General features: G+C 31.7%; 2 protein-coding genes and 1 long non-coding RNA gene across 3 annotated transcripts; 1 reads left to right on the top strand and 2 right to left on the bottom strand.

Annotated features, from left to right (window-relative positions):
- Window positions 1-916: 916 nt before the first annotated feature.
- On the top strand, window positions 917-6,681 carry LOC112514546 (glucose-6-phosphate/phosphate translocator 2, chloroplastic-like). The gene is made up of 5 exons (XM_025121074.1): window positions 917-1,613; window positions 2,333-2,558; window positions 3,160-3,382; window positions 3,934-4,147; window positions 6,366-6,681. The coding sequence occupies exons 1-5, from the start codon at window positions 1,107-1,109 to the stop codon at window positions 6,375-6,377; spliced, it is 1,182 nt and encodes a 393-aa protein (XP_024976842.1). The 5' UTR covers window positions 917-1,106; the 3' UTR covers window positions 6,378-6,681.
- Window positions 3,869-5,407, bottom strand: LOC112514547. Its single transcript, XR_003069417.1, has 2 exons — window positions 5,284-5,407; window positions 3,869-4,378 (listed from the first exon to the last, which is right to left on the bottom strand). It is a non-coding gene; the product is annotated as an uncharacterized LOC112514547 (long non-coding RNA).
- A 919-nt stretch (window positions 6,682-7,600) lies between the features above and the next one.
- Window positions 7,601-13,618, bottom strand: LOC112514527 (septum-promoting GTP-binding protein 1). Its single transcript, XM_025121047.1, has 6 exons — window positions 13,247-13,618; window positions 12,245-12,365; window positions 12,058-12,154; window positions 11,907-11,946; window positions 10,661-10,744; window positions 7,601-7,974 (listed from the first exon to the last, which is right to left on the bottom strand). Exons 1-6 carry the CDS (start codon window positions 13,613-13,615, stop codon window positions 7,807-7,809), a joined length of 879 nt encoding a protein of 292 aa, XP_024976815.1. The 5' UTR covers window positions 13,616-13,618; the 3' UTR covers window positions 7,601-7,806.
- Window positions 13,619-18,975: the final 5,357 nt, after the last annotated feature.

Here is an 18,975-nt window from a genome sequence, read left to right as displayed (position 1 = left end):
ACAACGAGATACATCTTGATTTTATTGTTTCGTTTTATATTTTGGGTCTATCAATGTTGTAATGCGACTTTATGTGGTTTTGAGAAAATTTTTTTTATTATTTTTGAATGAAATATAAATTTGAAGATATTATAAAAATTTTGAAAAAAAAAAGCAATATTAGTATATGTTAGAACTCAATGATTATCTTTAAAATAAAATGTTTATCCTTTATTTGATTATTTTTATCCGCAGCTAGTTACATGAATTCAAACATGGAGTTTTAATAAGTTGTACTTATGCATAATTTATTTGTAATCTTGAATTTTAAGTAATTTGCATCAATATACAATATTTTATGCATAAAAAATTGTTTTTAAGAGTTTTTGTCGAATGCTTTATAATATAGTTAGATGTGTGTGTGTGTGTGAGAGAGAGAGAGAGAGTTATTATGTAATTTTTTACATTTGTACAACCAATACAACTCAATCTTAACCGTCCATTTAATTTGATGAATATGTTATTTCATAAAAGTTTTGATTCTTTCCTAATATAAAATATTAATTATAATTAATAAACTTTAGTCCTCTTCCATTAATATTTCAATCATAATAAATGAAACTTTGTCATTTCCATAAATGTCTCAATTAATTGGATTACATTGATTATACAAATGGACATATTACATTTGAAATATACTATATATATATATATATATATATAATCTAAGACAATTAGATTGAATGCATGAATATAAAATCAAATCCATGAACAATTCTTTTTATTATCCGGAAATAACATACAGTTTTTATACAAAATTCCAATTAATATTTAAAAATTGTGCATCAAAGTTGTTAATTTTAGAAGAAAGTGAGTAAGAGATTACGGCATTAGTCCAAATCAAATTGCTTTTAAAGTTGGTAAAGTTTGCATAGAAGAACCAAAAACTCTTCTTACATGTGAATCATTTTGCTTCCATTAATTCTCTCTTCCTACACAAATCCCAATATATTGATACCAAGATCAAGGGTTTAATACATATCTTCGATTTCTTCTAAATTTTTTAGCCAAAACCCATCTTTGATCTTAGCGTTTTCGATCCTAAAGATCCCTGTATCACATTCAATATGATCTTTTCTTTGAAGCAATCATCCAATGTAACTTCTATTCCTGAATGCAATTACAAAATTTTTGATCACCGGAGAAATTTTCCGGCGGGATTCTTGGTTCTACCGCCTCTTTCTAAGCCCAAATTGAACAAATTGTCCGTCGTCTCGAGTGCAAAACCTTTACATGTTTCTTCAATTCAATCTTTTGGGTCATTTCAAAGATTACCCACAAAGGTTGAGAAGGTTGTGAAGGCGTATGAAGCTGATCGATCTGAAGGGGAATCAGTCGTTGAAAAGGTTGAAGCAGCAAGGAGGGTTAAGATCGGTGTTTATTTTGCAACATGGTGGTCTCTGAATGTGATTTTTAACATTTATAATAAGAAGGTTTTGAATGCTTTTCCATACCCATGGTTGACCTCAACTTTATCTCTTGCTGCTGGATCAGCTATTATGTTGGTCTCTTGGGCTACAAAAGTCGCTGAAGCACCCAATACTGATCTTGATTTCTGGAAATCTTTGTTCCCTGTAAGCAATTTTTGGTTTTTTTAGGGTTTATGCTCTGGGTTTTTGTTTAATTATTCTTAAAATTGATGTGGGTATTGTTTATTTACGTTATATTTAAGCTAGTATGGGCCTTTTTGGGATTATATGATCTGGGTTTCTTAAAATTTAATTTCCTAGCTCAATTTTCTCTCATTTGTCTTCATATTAGCTCCCTGTAAGCAAGTTCTGGGTTTTTAGGGTTTATGCTCTGGCTTTTGTTTAATTATTCATACAATTGATGTGAGTATTGTTTGTTTATGTTACTTTTTAAGCTAGTATGGATCTTTTTGGGATTATATGATCTGGGTTTCGTTAAATCTTTATTTTCTAGCTCAATTTTTCTCTTATTTGTCTTCATGTGATGCCTAGTTTGTTTGAATATAGTTCCCTATAAGCAAGTTCTGGGTTTTTTAGGGTTTATGCTCTGGATTTTGTTTAATTACTGACAAAAGTAATGTGGGTATTGTTTATTTATGAATCTTTTTAGGATTATCTGATCTGGGTTTGTATAAATTTATACTTTTTAGCTCAATTTTCTTTTATTTGTCTTCATATGATACCTGTTTTCTTTAAATATTAACCCCTTACATGGGGTTTTCTTTCTGTGTGTTCTTGTGATCAGGGTATGTTGACTATGTTCCATTGACTTATAATTTTTAGATTCTTGTAGGCTATTTCTGAAATTTTTGATGTTTTTTCAGGTTGCATTAGCACATACAATTGGTCATGTAGCAGCAACTGTTAGCATGTCTAAGGTTGCTGTTTCTTTCACACATATAATCAAGAGCGGTGAGCCGGCTTTTAGTGTGTTGGTCTCGAGGTTCGTCTTGGGAGAAATGTTCCCCATATCGGTTTACTTGTCTCTTTTACCAATCATCGGTGGTTGTGGCCTTGCTGCCCTTACCGAACTCAATTTCAACATGACTGGTAATTACATAACTTGAACTCTTGAAATGGTTAGGGTTTTTTAATGTAATTGCATTTAGGGTCTATGGTTCATTAATGAGTAGTTGTCTTTTTCCTTTTCGCTTACACTTTTTGCACAGTCTTCATTGAAACAACCACTCTTCCCTTTGGGTTTAGAGGTCAGATTTGCATACATCCCACCCCTCATAGACTCTACGTTCGAGTGGGATATACTGGATTTGTTTGGTTTTTCTTTGGTTCATTAATGGGTTCTTGTCTTTCCCTTTTCGCTCACACTTTTGGGTCTTCACAGAAACAACTAATCTACCCTTTGGTGGTAGAGGTCAAGATTGTGTACATCCCAGTATCCCACCCCTCCCATACCCTACATTTGAGCGGGATATACTGGGTTTGTTTGGTTTTGTTTAGTTCACTAATGGGTTCTTGTCTTTCCCTTTTTGCTCACAGTTTTGGGTCTTCACAAAAAAACCACTCTACCCTTTGGGGATAGAAGTGAGGACTACGGACATTTCACCCATCCAAGACCCTCTAGGGATATACTGGGTTTGTTTGGTTTGGTTCATGAATGGGTTCTAATTTGTTGTTGCTTGTCGATTTCTAGGTTTTATGGGGGCCATGATCTCCAACTTGGCATTCGTGTTTAGGAACATATTTTCCAAGAGAGGCATGAAGGGGAAATCCGTTAGTGGGATGAACTATTATGCTTGTTTATCTTTGCTATCACTCTTGATCCTTACACCATTTGCGATTGCCGTTGAGGGGCCAAAGATGTGGGCTGCCGGATGGCAAAATGCCGTCTCTGAGATTGGACCCAATTTCATTTGGTAAACCATATGATACCAACCTTCTCTTTTGACACATTGCAATTTAGTTTGTTTCGATTCAAAATGCTTTTTGTGCCACTAGATCAACACTATTCGTTTATGAGGTGCTTGGTGTTATGAGTAGCCAATCACCCTGTAAGGTATTTTGGTAATTTGAACCTTTACCGGCAAAAAAGTGGCTAAAAAATTTGTGCTTGTTGCAAAGATGGTTTTTACGTATGCAAATTTGAATAACTGCATGTTGATGCCCATAAAGAGAAACCTTTGGTTAAATGACCTTCTGGCAGGGTTTTTTGAATTCATTACCCCTTCTGACAGTTTGAGAATATCACTTCCATACACAAGAATGCGTAGACGGGTTAAGGCGAGACATTCCTCTCTTCGGTAGGGGTGCTCTTAAATCTGTCAGAAGGTCATGCATTTAACAAAATCTGTTAGAAGATTATTCTCCTAAATACCCCCCTTAAAACGCTCAATTTGTTAATATATTCTTTGACGTCCGTTCTTATTGCCGACCAAATGGCTAAAAGTTATGATATGTGCGCACGTAGGTGGGTGGCCGCCCAAAGTGTCTTCTACCACTTATACAATCAAGTTTCGTATATGTCACTTGATGAAATCTCTCCGTTGACGTTTAGTATTGGAAACACAATGAAACGTATATCGGTCATTGTATCCTCTATCATCATTTTCCATACACCCATCCAACCAATCAACGCCCTTGGAGCTGCAATCGCTATCCTCGGAACTTTCTTGTATTCTCAGGTACTCTCTTGCTTTTCTTTTTACAAATTTGTTAAATTTAGTCTTCATATATCCGTAAAAATCTTGAAACTATATGTAATCCAATCCACTAGTATGATGAGGTGCTTATATGAAATTTTGTGGGGTATCTGTGGGTATCCGGGTCGATTTACACGTACCGACTAAACCCCCAGGTGACCATGAACGACCAGGAGTCATATGAACCTCCATGGCCAAGGGCTTTCGCATTGCCTGGATTCGAACCAGGGGAAGATGAGATTTTCACTACATCCCCCTGAGCCTTTAGGGTGCGTTTGGTACATTGGATAGGACAAAACATAATAGAACAGAGATCACATTGTTCCACATTTGGCAGGACTTTTATGTGTCATGGAACAAGGTGGAACATACCTATATTTTACCGACATAACCTCAAAATGAAACTTAATTCTCTTCTAAAACATCAAATACGCCTCCCTCTTTACATTTTGTTCATTCTTTAAATTTTATTTATTGTATTTTATGCTCTTTAAGCTTTCACTTTTCTGTGCTTAAAATATTATTTTATATGGTTTCTATATTTTGATTAATTTATATAATTTATTAAATATCAATGATATAAAAATAATATAGAAAAGGTATAAAGTAAAAATTGGAAACGACATAAGCTTTTTATTTTTGTGTCATTGTAATAGTCTTGACGAAAAATTTTCTAATGATATATTTTGTTATAAAAATATTTATTTTATTATAATTTAATAAACTACATAAATTTAATCAAAATATATAAACAATTCATTAGGGGTAAATTGGTCATTTTATCTATTCTGTCATGTCCAGTTTTGTCTTACCAAACGCTGAACCACTGTCCTGACATGTTTTATCCTATGTGGATACCAAATGCACCCTAACGAGTGTGCCACAACCCAACTGGTTGTCTATACATGAACTTGATTTCTCAAGAGGTGATTGTTTAGATCTTTTAGAAGAAACAGTCGTTCTATCCTTTGGGCTAGAGGACAAGTCGATAATGAGTCTGGAAGTATGACCAATTTACCCCTAATGAAATCAATGCTTTAGGGTCGATGACATGATAGGTTTTTAAGTGTGTGTGTTTATATATATGCACTTCTATGAAAATGTATAACTATTCATACCTGAAATCAAAGCGTTCCGTTATCGGAAATCTTTTTGGTCTGCAAACTACGCGTCCATCGTTCTTTGTTCTTGAAAACGTAGCACAGGATGTAAAGATCCGAGGCCTTTCTTTCAATACCCGCAGCCATGAGAAACAGGTCGAGATGATTTTGGTGTTTATATACAAACTGTAGAGAAATTGGGACCGAAATTAAAAGGACCATATTGGAAATCTTCTTGATAATTCTACACCACTACAATGTGATAAGGTTTAGAATCTGGGATATATTTGTCTTAAGTATATATGTCGGTTTTTCTGTAAATTTGTATTGATTCTTTCGTGATGTTGAAAAACGTTACTCCCTCTGTTCTCTACAACATAAGTGTCTATCTACTTGCTAGTTCTACCTTTAGTTATGAGATGGAGAGATTCATTACTCACTCTATTATTAAGGGTAAAAGTGTCATTATATGTAAGGTAAATAACCCAGTAAGCGCTTGGTAGAACGGGCCTTGTTCAGCCAGGCCCGTCTGCTTTGGAGGGTCATGGAGGGGTTATTTACTACTGATTGTCTCTTACCGGCTCTTACCCAGTAAGATATGACGTTGTTTACCTACACTTTTGACCGATAGAGGTGTTGACCAAGTCAACCACCACCATGTCCCTATCCGAGTCAGACAGTGTTTATCCAAATTATTTTTATCTGTAAGCACCTGCTACAAAATGCATGGTTAACAATTGTTTTCAGTCGGCGCTTAGGGGCTGTTTGGCAGTTGTTGAATGGTTCGGTGCATAATGATTAAGAGGCTCTCATGATATAGTGCAAAATAAAATATATTTCTTTGGTAATTGTTTGCAATGAAATTAGCACGCTTAATGGTTAAGGGGGGCTGGGTAATAAATAAAATCATTCAGAGGGTTTTAGAACCATTAAGAGGCAGACTTTTTTTCTTAATGATTCAAAGTCTGCCTCTTAATGGAACTATTAAGAGGTAAACAAATACTCAAACTAGAATCTGCATTCTTATCCGGTTAACGATAAGATGCTTTTATAAACTGTTTTTTTTCCTTCTAATTTCTCTTCGGTTTTAACTTGAAAAGGCGAAGCAGTGAAGAACGAAGAGCGAAAACGGAGATGTGAAGTGTCGATATTTTGATGTTATTTTGCATCCATGATTGCATAAAGCAGCAAGATGAGATAGCAGCTGTTGACGTTGTAGATAATAAGAATGGATGAAGTATTTTTACTTAGATGGTATAAAATAGAATTAGACTTTTTTGCCCCCAGGGTTGTGGGTGGTAGTGAACTGAGTTCTGTTTTTCCTTCAAATAAACATGGGGAAATTGGGCATTTTCATATTTTCTAAAAGACAACTTCTGCTTAGCTTAACCTTCATAGAATTGTGGTGTTTTCATCGAAATCGCATAAATCGTACAAACCGTCCACACCGCACCAAACCATACAGTTTATAACATTCATGGTATCGTTGTGCTTTGTATTTTTGTCGAGTTGCATTATGTGTTCTGGATTGCGGTTTTGAATTATAGAACGACAGTACAAGCCATATCATGTGTGTATAGAGGTGGGTTTAAACGGGAACATAGTCAACATACAAGATGGGCGAGAAGGACAAAGGATTAGATTACATGTGATTTACAACACGTCCAGAAGGGTCGTGTTGACAAGCCATTGTGCGAGCAAGTTTTAACGTGACCTTGGTCGCGTTGACCAGCCATTTGTGTCCTTCTGCACACACACACACACGTGTGTGTGTATATATATATATATATAGAGAGAGAGAGAGAGAGCGAGTCAGGTTCATACAATAACAGTAACCAGATAAGAGAATAAGAAACTGGTCGAATCACATGATTTGCACTAAATCACATGTGATTAATGCGATTTCCATTACAAGTATTCTCAATTTTTGAGCAATTGATTGCATATTTCAATAAACAGTTGATACAAACTGCACCACCCCACAAAATACAGTGTCGGTTAAGACATGTGTAACATGTTTTAACCGACGTGGTAACATGCATCGTCCGACAATAATTGTGTCGTTCGAGTATGTTTTTGAAATTCGTTTTAAAAAAAATATTAGTTTTATATGGTACTGAAATATGTAAAATGTATTTAATCGAACTGTTTATAAGTTCGATGATAAATGTGATTACGTCTTCATCGTCACTCAATTTTTAATTGCAAAAACGAAAAACGACATTTATAATCAATCAACCGTAGATCAAAAAGAAAACATACCAAGAGAAATAGTAATTCGGTAATAGAAAAAAAAAAATACAAGAACAAAAGATCCATTAGGATTCAGTCCTTTTCCAAAAAACTGTTATCTTTCAGTATCTTTTTGTTTCATCTGTCTGGTTTCGTCAGTTTTCTTTTCTATGCAATTATCGCATCAGATCAAGTCAGATCGGTCAAACCAAGTCAAGCTAGGTTGGGTTTTGTATCGAGGTCCAGCTATTCTAGGTCAACTCGGTTCCAGTATTTAGACTCTGTACAAGTAATTGAGAAGTAATATTGCTAGTAAAGGTCGATAATCGGTTCCCCAAGGTTTAGATTGGGTTGCAGAGACCAGGGTAAGTTGAAGAGTCGAGCCGTGATGAATTTGAAGATCTTGTTCACGTTAATGTTGTGTGTTGCACTCGAGAAAAACAATGTCGCTTTCATAATCTTTGCATATGCCCGTGCCTACCATGTCATTAACAGTATATATTATATCAGTTATATCATACCAATTATTTATTCTATAATAATCACTAAGATATAGAAAAAAATAATCTTATTTTTCTTGGTTTTTGACGCTTTTCACCTTATTATTTCATAATGTCCATGTAAAAAAAATCTCGTTCTCAATTGCCCTTTGTCGTGTAGCTCAGTTGGGCAGTTGGCGAACAGGGCAGGGGCCGTGATTTTGGCCAAATACAATATAGGTTCTGGGTTCAAGCCCCCAGCTAACCTCCATAATGAGCCAAAATATGTCTCCTCATATTAATGTTCTTGGTAAACAGATTTCATGTGGGATCGTTTAGGATTGCCGATAATCAATCTTTTGTCTAAACAACCCTTTTATATGAATATTAAATTTATCTTACAAATAATGCAGAATATTAATATTAATAATTCCTTTTGTCAAGATTCATTCCCTACCCCCCCTTCTAGATATCTATATAATATATATATATATATATATATATATATATATATTCTATCTTGTATATATTTATATGAATATATATGTGTGAGAGAGGGATTTTAATATTACATATTAACAAAAATCATGACTCGTTATTGTCTTATTTTACTTCTTTCTTTCACATGGTAAACACCCAAAAGATATTATAAAATTTGTTCTATAAAAATGTAATTAATGATTTAATACATTATTTGATATTTCATTCATTCAGAATAAATGTTTAAAATACATAGTTATAAATACATGTGAAACAAACACATTGCAAACAGACATATTTATAAAGCATTTGACAAAAACTCTTAAAAATCATTTTTCATGCATAAAATACTGTTTATTGATACATATTACTTAAAATTCAAGATTATAAGTAAACTGTGCGTAAATGCAACTCATTAAAGCTTCATGTTTGAATTCGTGTAACTAATTTCATATAAACATAATTAAATAGAGAATAAACATTTCATTTTAAATATAAAAAAAACTAGAATATAATTTGGATAATCATTGAGTTCTAACAAAATAATTAATTATTATTTTTATAAAAAACTTTATTATTAAACCAAAAATGAATTAAAGAAATACACAAAAAAAGGAGAAATTTTAAATAGTTAGCTTGATATTAATATCAATATTTTTTTTATGATATCCTCATATTTATATTTTATTCAAAAATAATATCATCTTTTTCTCAAAACCACATAAAACCGTATTATAACATCTACTAAGACAAAAAAAAAATGAAACATTAAAATCGAGATGTATCTCACTACATTGTGCAAATACCCTTTTAGTATTAATTAATACATTAAATTCATATAAAATAACACATAAAAAATGTTTGGTTTTTAATGCAAATACCAAAAGTATGTTTGTTTCTTATTTAATTTGTCCAAATCAATTTCAACAACAAAATAAAAACAAAGAAATGGATATTTTCTAAATAATCCAAAATAAAAAATAGCAAAAATCCAGTAAACTATGCATGATGTGATCGACTATATCTAGAATATAATATAATATATAAAGATAAAAATTATTTGTAAATAATCTATATTATATTATAAAATATTTGATAAAAACTCTTAAAAATCATTTTTATACATAAAATATTGTTTATTGATGTATATTACTTAAAATTCAATATTACAATTAAATTGTGCACAAGTACAGCTTATTAAAACTCCATATTCGAATCCGTGTAAATAACATAATCAAATAAGGATAAACATTTCAGTTTAGATATTAAAAGAAACTAAAATATAATTAGGATAATTATTGAGTTATAACAGAATATTTAATTATCGTTTTTATAACAACTTGTATTATTAAAGCAAAAATAAATTAATTCGTTATTAAGTCTAAATTAAATTATAATAAAAAATTGAATAAAATAAAAAAACTATAGCTTTTAAATAGTTAATTTGATGCTAATATCTATATTTTCTTTTTCAAAAATTTAAGATATATTCAAGTTTATATTGTATTCAAAAATAAAAACGTTACCGTTTTTTTAAAACCATATAAAACCGTTTTATAACATTGACAGAAACAAATAATAAGACAAAACATTAAAACCGAGATGTATCTCGCTGCATTGCACGAGTATCATTCTAGTATTCATATATACATTTATAACCTTCAACTATCTTTATTGAATCTATTTTTATCATTATAATCGAAACTTCAAAAAGAATTTTCAACAGATTTTTAATAATTTACCTGATTTTTATTATTAACTATTCTTCAGACACGATCCTAAATCTATATATGTATCATATAAGTATATTTTAATTTGAGGATCCTCCTCAGATGTCACCGGTTCAAGTCCTATAACTTTGTAAGGTCACTAAGGATTTTTTTTTTTTTATTATTATTAAACTGGATATCCAACCCGCTATGCGAACCGACTAATCCCAGAACGACCACCTGCTTTGCAGATAGCCCAGAGTCACCGCATTTGAACCTCCGTGGCCATAAGAGAATTTTTATTCCTCCTTGGATTTTAACCTGGGACCTCCTGGTACTTTTGACCTTTGGAGCCAAGCTCAAACCAATCAGACACCACCCTTGTGGTCACTAAGGATTTTTCTGACTGTTTTACAAGACTTATGGGATTAATAAGGTACGTACAAACTGGTCCGGACACGATTGGTTAAGAAAATATATTTTAAAGTATGTTACCTGAGTGACAATGGTCCATTGTAGATCTGGTGGTAGCCTTACAAAATCATCAAATTTGGTCCCTATCAATATAGGAATTGCAGTCTGCATGCATCAATTTAATTTCCATAATTATCAATTTATTTATTTTTTATTTAAATCAAATAAAAAAGAACAATTGACTGTTAGAGTCGATCTTCCTAATCAAATTCACTTTTTAGCCACTTTATTAATTGAAATCCCATTTTAATCAGAGTTAAAAGATGATTTGTCTAAATATTATTTTTTTAAATTATTTTTAATCTGAAAATAAGTTTCACAGAAATGCAGCATTTGCACAAACCAGCTAAAATTAATATTCGGCTTAAAAAATAGCTAAAATGTGAATTTTATTGAGTAAATTGGCTGTTTCGTTCAATTTCCTAATAAAAAATCTAGAGTTTATAATTTGAAAAGAGAAATTACCTAAAATAACCATTTTATACAATGTACATTAACAAAATGACTATTTTTCAAAAAAAAAAATACAAAATGACCACCAGGGGCGATTTTGATTACAAGGTATGGATGGGTCTCACATATATACCATTTGGGGGACAAAAATCAAGTGAAAATCGCCCCATTTTGACCTCTATTTCATATTCTAGTGAAGACAACTTATGACGCAACAATTTGACACATCAATGACAATTTGACCAGACATCAAAGGCATTTTTCATTGGTATTTTGTATTTTTTTAGGACCAAATATAGTATATATAAAAATTTTATAGTATTCTCTATAAAATTGTAGTTGTTGTCTCGTCAAATCATCATTGATGTATCAAATCATTGCATCATAAGTTTTTTTTTATTAGAAGACGAAATAGAGGTCAAAATCTGCCCCTTGAGGCAATTTGGACAAAAATGAAGGCGATTTCATATATATCTGATTTTTGTTCCCCAAATGGTATACATGTGGGACTCATCCGTACCTTATAGTCAAAATCGCTCTTCATAAAAGATTTTAGTGGTCATTTTGTTAGCGTACAATGTATAAAATATTCAATTTACATAATTGCCCTTTTAAAAAAGGCAAAGAAAAAGTGACCAATGACAGGTCTATGCACCTGACAAAGCTAACTTGTAAAGACGATTCATCAACAACCAGAGATGTATGAAAATTATTCCCTTACCCAACATTTTTAATTTCCTTTTTTTCTATTAAATTAAATTTTTATTTTTATTTTTATATTCAAATAAAAATAGAATTCAAAATATTTACATACCTTGTTGTATTTTCTTGCTTGCATATACCATTCCAATACACTGCAAAATTCAAGAAAAATAATTAATAATAATTCTTATTTTTTGAAAATAATTGATTATTTAAAAAAATTTATTCTTGAAAATAATTAATTAAACGAATAAATAATTCACCTGTGAAGGGTGCATCGGCTCGTTAGATCGAACATAAACAGAATTGCAACGGCGTCTTTACACGCGATCGGGACTTGATCGTTCGATCTTTTATCGCCTGTATTTATTTATTTATTTTATTATAAATTATAATTTTAATAATAATTTAAAAGATTCAAGAAAATAAAATAAAATTAAATTAAATTACCTCCAACGTCCCATATACTAAAAGCAATTCTTGCTGCGCCAAACGACAGCGTTTTATCCATTAGATTCAAACCGGCCATCTCCAAGCTTCTATTCTCTTGTTCATCTCCTACGTACTTAATCTTGAAAATATCGAAAACAAAATGATGAATATTTTAATATTTTTATTTTTTTATTTTTATCAAAATTGGAAAAATTAATTAAAATAAAAAATACCTATTTAGGGTTGTTTATCAGTTGTTGAATGGTTCGATACAGAATGATTAAAAAGCTCTCGTAATATAGTACAAAATAAAATATAATTGTTTAAGAGAGGTCTCGGATACAAAATAATTAAGAGGGTTTTAGAACGCAGATTTTTTTTTATCAAACAAGATTCACCTCTTAATAATTCAGAGTCTGCCTCTTAATAGAACTATTAAGAGATAAACAAACAACCTCTTATCCATATAAAACGTTTCTATAGTTTCTTTGTTCATATTTATGGGGTGTTAAGCAGTAATTAATGGGAATGAAAATAATAATAAAAAATTATTTAGTTTTTTATAATATAATGTTTTCATTGCTTTAGAAGTCCAAATTTTCATTCCATGTTAAAGTGAGGGAGGATTTTTTATTTTCATACTCATTTTAATTCTTCTTTCTAACAAACGCCCCTTAATCTTGAACAAAACAAAAAATAAAGTAATTTAATGATTAATTTTATTTCTCAAAATTGTAAATTTATATATAAAATTAATTAAAATATATAATTCATATAAAAATACAGATAAATTTTATTAAAATATAAAATACCCATAAATCTTTTATAAAATATTTTTCTTGTTTTTTGTTCATATTTAATTTTGAAAAACATAAAAAGAAATTAAAATATTTTTATTATGAAAAACATCATCACAACCCCTCTTTAAAATCGCTTAAAGTACACAAAACCCATAATTTCTTTCACCTTTTTTTTAATTAAAAATATTAAAATCAAGAAAATACAGAAATTAAAACTCACCATGAAACTTGTTTTCCCAATTCGACAATCTCCCAACAAGCTAATCTTGAGTGTAACTAAATCTGAATCTGTTTCATAACCGTTGCCGGAGGTTGTGGGGTCTTCAAGGTCAAACCCAGGTTCCATTTCCTCCGCCGGAGAAGATGACCGGCGAGATAATCTCCGGTACCGGACTGGTTTCCTCATAGAACAAGCAAGAAATCTTTCCCATATAAACCTCAAGATTTCTCTAAAAACTGAAACTTTATGGAGTAAAACACTCCACCGGACGTCTAGCCGGACGATCCGCCGGTAAATCTGAGTCATCTTTCCGGTGGCTTCTCGTAATCTTGAGCCATGAAGATATAAGCTTCCTTCTTGGTGTCTCATCGTGTGTGTGTTTTTGTGTGTGTGATTACGTGTTATATACGGGATAGGACTTGGGGGTTTCAGGGTTGACCGGGACTCTTGTGGGTTTTTTGTTAAATGACAAAATAGTCCAGAAAGCCGGCTTCTTGTTTCCTACGAAGTGAGGGTATTTTGGTCAATTCATGTGGGAGGGTAAGCCTTCTAGTATACTTCCTCATTTTCCCCCAAATCCAAAACAAAATTTTGTACATTTATTGCAAGTTTAAATATTAAATAAATTAGTTTTAAATTTGAAATATTGTGGGCGTGTTCGGGTAAGTTTGTACGTAACTCGACAAATTTTATAGAAATATGAGCATAACTGTTGGAGAAATCCCGAGCAGGGTCTTGTTGTATCTGCTAAACTTGTTTTCATAGTTAGCATTTTTATGGGGTATGAAAGATGCACTCGCTAAACTTTGAAGAGTGGTCTGAGAATTAAAAGATATAGGGAACATCAACAAAAAACGAAAAACGTCTCCGTGAAACCAACAAAAAGCTGAAACATTCTCTTGGAAAAAAAAAAAAACCCTCGAAATTGATCAAAAAAAAACTTAAATGTCTCTTGAAATCAACAAAAAAAAAAGTTGAGAGTCCTTGAAACAGTGAAATTCGTCTAAAAATATCTCGAAAACAATCGACTGTTAACGTCTTTGATCCACCTTAAAAGTGCACCAGGTCGGAAAGTTTTCGCTCAGTGTCGCTGGGTTTAGTCTTTTCGATTGCGATGACTTTTAAAAGTAGAGATAATGCATAATTCTGTAAAACTTTTAGAACATGATGTTGTAGTGAAGTAGGTAGAGAGCATTGTGTGTGGGTATGATGTATGTATACATCTGTGTGTTACACCGGACTACATCGGAAGGCCTGTGGTGCCTTAACGTAAACAAGATGGCAATCTAATTCCGACTAAAAGACAAAAATTAAATACATTAATAAACTACAATAAATACTATGAACGTATACGAAAATCCATCACAAAGTCATATAACAATAGATGACGGTGATTGTTTTACTTGATATAAGACGACGTAAGGACATTTTAGTCATTTTACATTAAAAAGGTGAAAATCCCATCTCCCAAACTCAATGGATCATGAAAACCATGATTATATCTTGAGGAAAAAGGAAGGAGGCAACAAGTACCTAATGAAATGCAAAAGTTTACAATAATAGCCTTTTGCTTTTTCTTTTTTTGCCCATGTCTTTCTTAAAATGGCAAAACACCTCCCTTACTGTTTAAGTGATGGGGTGTCTTTTTCTTGGATAACCGTGTACTGACTAATTTCTAGAACGATCACAAATGATATGGTGTCATCATCGCAAATGGCTTCCATGGGCCATAAGGGACTTGGCAAGGCAAAGCACCTCTTTTACTGTTTAAACGATTGAGTATCTTTTTCTTAGGTGATCATGGGGATTTCTGTCAGCTTATGTCCATTGACTAATTCCCCAGACGACCACAAATGGGGTGGAGTCATCGTAGGTGAATCTCTATGGTCATAAGGGGCTTTTGGCAATGTCTGAATTCAAACCGGAGGAAAATGAGATTTCTTCTATATTAGGGGTGCTTATGAGTTGGTTTGATCGGATTGAAGACATTTAACCAACTCAACCCAATACTTGTGGTTTGGAAAATCTCAACCCAACCCAACCCAACCCATATGGGTTAGTCGGGTTGATACTTTGATATATTAAAATATTCTTCTAACCTTGAATATGTTATTTATCTATTCGTAATTTCTTTTTTATCATCAACCATTTTATACAACTTAACCATACTTCTTACGTGTATCACATTCAATAAATTTTTTCAATTTACATATATATGAAGAGCATAGATGATAGTGTAATTGTCAGATGTATATATTAATAGAAATTCAACAATCATATTAAATCCAATAAATAAAAGGATATCGGGTTCATCGGGTTAGGTTGGGTTCAAATAATAGTAACCCAATACCTATAGTTTGACAATTTTACAACTTGATTAGACATCAGTGTTAAGTGGTTGGGTGGTCATGCCACGTGTTTAAAAGGTTGTATGTATATTTTTCACCCACAAAGAGCTTACGATACTGTATACAATGGACTGATTTAAGATTTCCAATCAAACAATTCTCTATAACAATATTCGTGTTTCAAGGGACTCACCGAAACCACATTTTCTTTTGTTTTGTAAGGCATGCACATGCACATCCATTAGATCATGCAAGTATGCCTCCAGCTGTTTAGTTATATCATATTAAAGTGAAACAGTGTCTGTTTAAACTTGTATTGTCTCCGTTAACCATAACCATAACATTTTCGTTGGCGTATCACGTCATTCTCTACGAAAGCAGAGAAATTTATTCGAGAAAAAATAAAACAAAGTAGAAGGGTGCCTTTTGTCATTAAGCTAAATAGAAGGGAGGTAAATGTAACATGACCCCTTATGGATAAAACCATTGATGGACACGTGTCAAGACCTAATTGATGGATCTGGATCATATGAAAAACGATCACGAGTAAACTAAATATTTTATGTATTTATTTAAATTTTACTATTATTATTATTTTATTATTTAAAAATTATATATTTATAACGGATATATTTACTTTTTTACGGTACAGAAAAACATAAAGAGTATTCTCAATCATCTCAAAGCATAATTCCTCAAACCCCATTCCATTAAAGTTATGCTTTTGGAATATATATTTTGTTAATGAGATGTTTTTCAGCTAACAGATAATTTATCAGAGCATTTTCAATAGATTCATCAAAATAGAGATTTTGAAGATTTTGAAGATTTTTGTTTTAATAGATTTATTAAAAACCTTGTTCAAGATGAATATATAGATTTTATTTAAAAAAATTACTGTTGATTCTTTATTTTGAAGAATTTGTTGGAGATTCTCTTAGGTGACGTTTGTTATTTAAAAGATGTTGAAGTTTGAAGTCTTATTTTACTTCTGATTTATAAGAGGTGATATTGACGTCTGAAATCTGAATCAATAAGACTGTTTGTCTTTGTAAACTGATAAACGTCTGAATTTATTTAAATTGTCTAGTTTACCCATTAACAAATTATATTGTTGAATTTAAAAATAAAATTTATACAATTTCATATATTTATTCACCATCTTTACATCTAAATTATTATCAACATTCATTTAAATGAAAGCATGTCTAGCGTATTTGAGAGACGTGAGGACTGATTGAGATAAATGATCGATTAAGGTTAATCGATTGAGAAAAACAGCGTTGTTGAGGGTTTGAAGAATAATAAAAGACAAATAAGAGGTTGACTTACCTCTTACCAGATAAGAGGACAATAACTGTATCTGAAAAATTGGAAAAAAAAAAACAAACAGTCTGAATTGTCTATATTTTCAAATTTTTCTTCAGAATAGAGAAAGCAAGAAAAAAATTATATAAAATTCTTTAAATTTAGAAAATCCATAAAAAAAATAATTGCTATAAGAGAAAATTAAATATATAATATATTTCAATAAAAAAAAACATTCAAATTAAAAATGTTAGAGAGAGATAAATAATATTTTATTACTTATATGAAATATTTTATAATATAATTAACGTTGTAATCTTTAAAATAGAAAAAGTTAGTGTAATCAATGAAAAAAACCTACAAATTAAGTGTTTACTAACCAATGAAGTCAAGATAGTTATTTGTCCCTACCCGGTGGGGAACCTGGGTCACCCGATCCAAACTGGGACGGGGATTCCCCACTAAAATGGGTCCCGGGGCCGAGGATCTCTGGTAGACTCAAACCGGAGCTAGGGGCTGTTACTCAAATCGGGGTTGGGGCGGGGGGCCGATGATCCTCGATAAACTCAAACAAACGAATATTCTTCATGTGATTTGACTGGGGTTTGACAAAAGACGGAATGTTAATCTCCGTACCCGCTGAAGATCGAGTCCAGGATAAGGGATCACAAGACCCGTCCCATCCCCGTCCTGTTACCATGCCTATCTCAAAGATGGACTTAGAATATACCTTGAAAATGGTATGAAAAATGCCTTTTTGGATATAATTAAAAAATATTTTAGAATTTAAAAATAGTATTTTAAAAGAATATTACACATGTAAGTAATAAAATAAATTTAAACCCATTTTGGGTTATTATTATTATTATTATTATTATTATTATTATTATTATTATTATGGCTTCTATTAACATATAAATACAACCATAATTACATGTCACATTTCCGACTTAATCGAATAAAACTCATACTCGTATTTGTTTTTAGACTTATTCGAACTTGAATTCTTCAGTAATTCAAACCCGTTAAACAGTGACTTCTAATACGTGTCGTATATCTGCAATCATTTACTACTCATAAATGAAATTGTTGTTCGTATACGACATACATATCTCACACGGTTAACCAGTATCTGTATTTATAATCATATCATAAATCCCCAACATCAATTCACGTTATAAAATTAAATTTTCTATTTTAAATACGACCTAACGTATTCTTAGTTTTCTTTTTTTATCCATCATTAATTATTATTCCATGGGATAAAAGTACAAGAAGGTAATCGTAATTTACAGAAAGTGTTAAATAAACCACTGATTTAAACTATAAAAACGTCAAAAATATCGTTTGATTTTGAAATTGGTGTTATTTAATACCGTGTAGGATGGAGTTTGTTGGGACCAATGGCGTGTAGGAGAGAGCAGGATGGCCGGTGGTTGTCGAGCGGTGGGTGGGGAGGCTATTGGTGGTTGTCAGTAGGTTGGAAGTTATTCGTTTATGATATATTATGAAATATTTAGGTTTAGTTCTTATAAACTATTAATATTTCAAGAATACTGGTGTTAAAACACTGTTTTTTTAATGGTATTTCTGTTTTACCGCTTTTTTAAAACAACAAGAGCTGAAACTTGAAGGTTTTTGGAAATTCGTATTATCCTTTTTTTTTCTTTATTAACCTGGATATCCAACCCGCTATGTGAGCTGACTAATCCTTGGGCGGCAACTTGCTTTACGGGTAGCCTGGAGTCACTGCATTTGAACCTCTGTGGCCACAAGGGATTTTTATTTTTTCTTAGATTTGAATCTGAGACATCCAGACACTTTTGACCTTTGGAGCTCAGGTTCAAATCAATCAGGCGCCACCCTTGTGGTTTTGTATTATCCTTTCATATGAATGGATCCTGTTTTGAAAATTCACATATTATCTTGATATAAAAAATATAATTAATCAAATACTATATTTAAAAAAAAAATTGTTATAATTTGATACACACTCCTATATATAGGGGAGCGATCAAATGCAAACCACTCAATTTGTACAAACCGTGCAAACCGCATTCAACCAATCATAAT

Source organism: Cynara cardunculus, assembly GCF_001531365.2.
Source record: "Cynara cardunculus var. scolymus isolate 2C chromosome LG 6, CcrdV1, whole genome shotgun sequence".
In the NCBI taxonomy this organism is placed as follows: Eukaryota; Viridiplantae; Streptophyta; class Magnoliopsida; order Asterales; family Asteraceae; genus Cynara; species Cynara cardunculus.
Note: the sequence above shows the minus strand (reverse complement) of the source record. Positions and strands in the feature narration are given on the sequence as shown.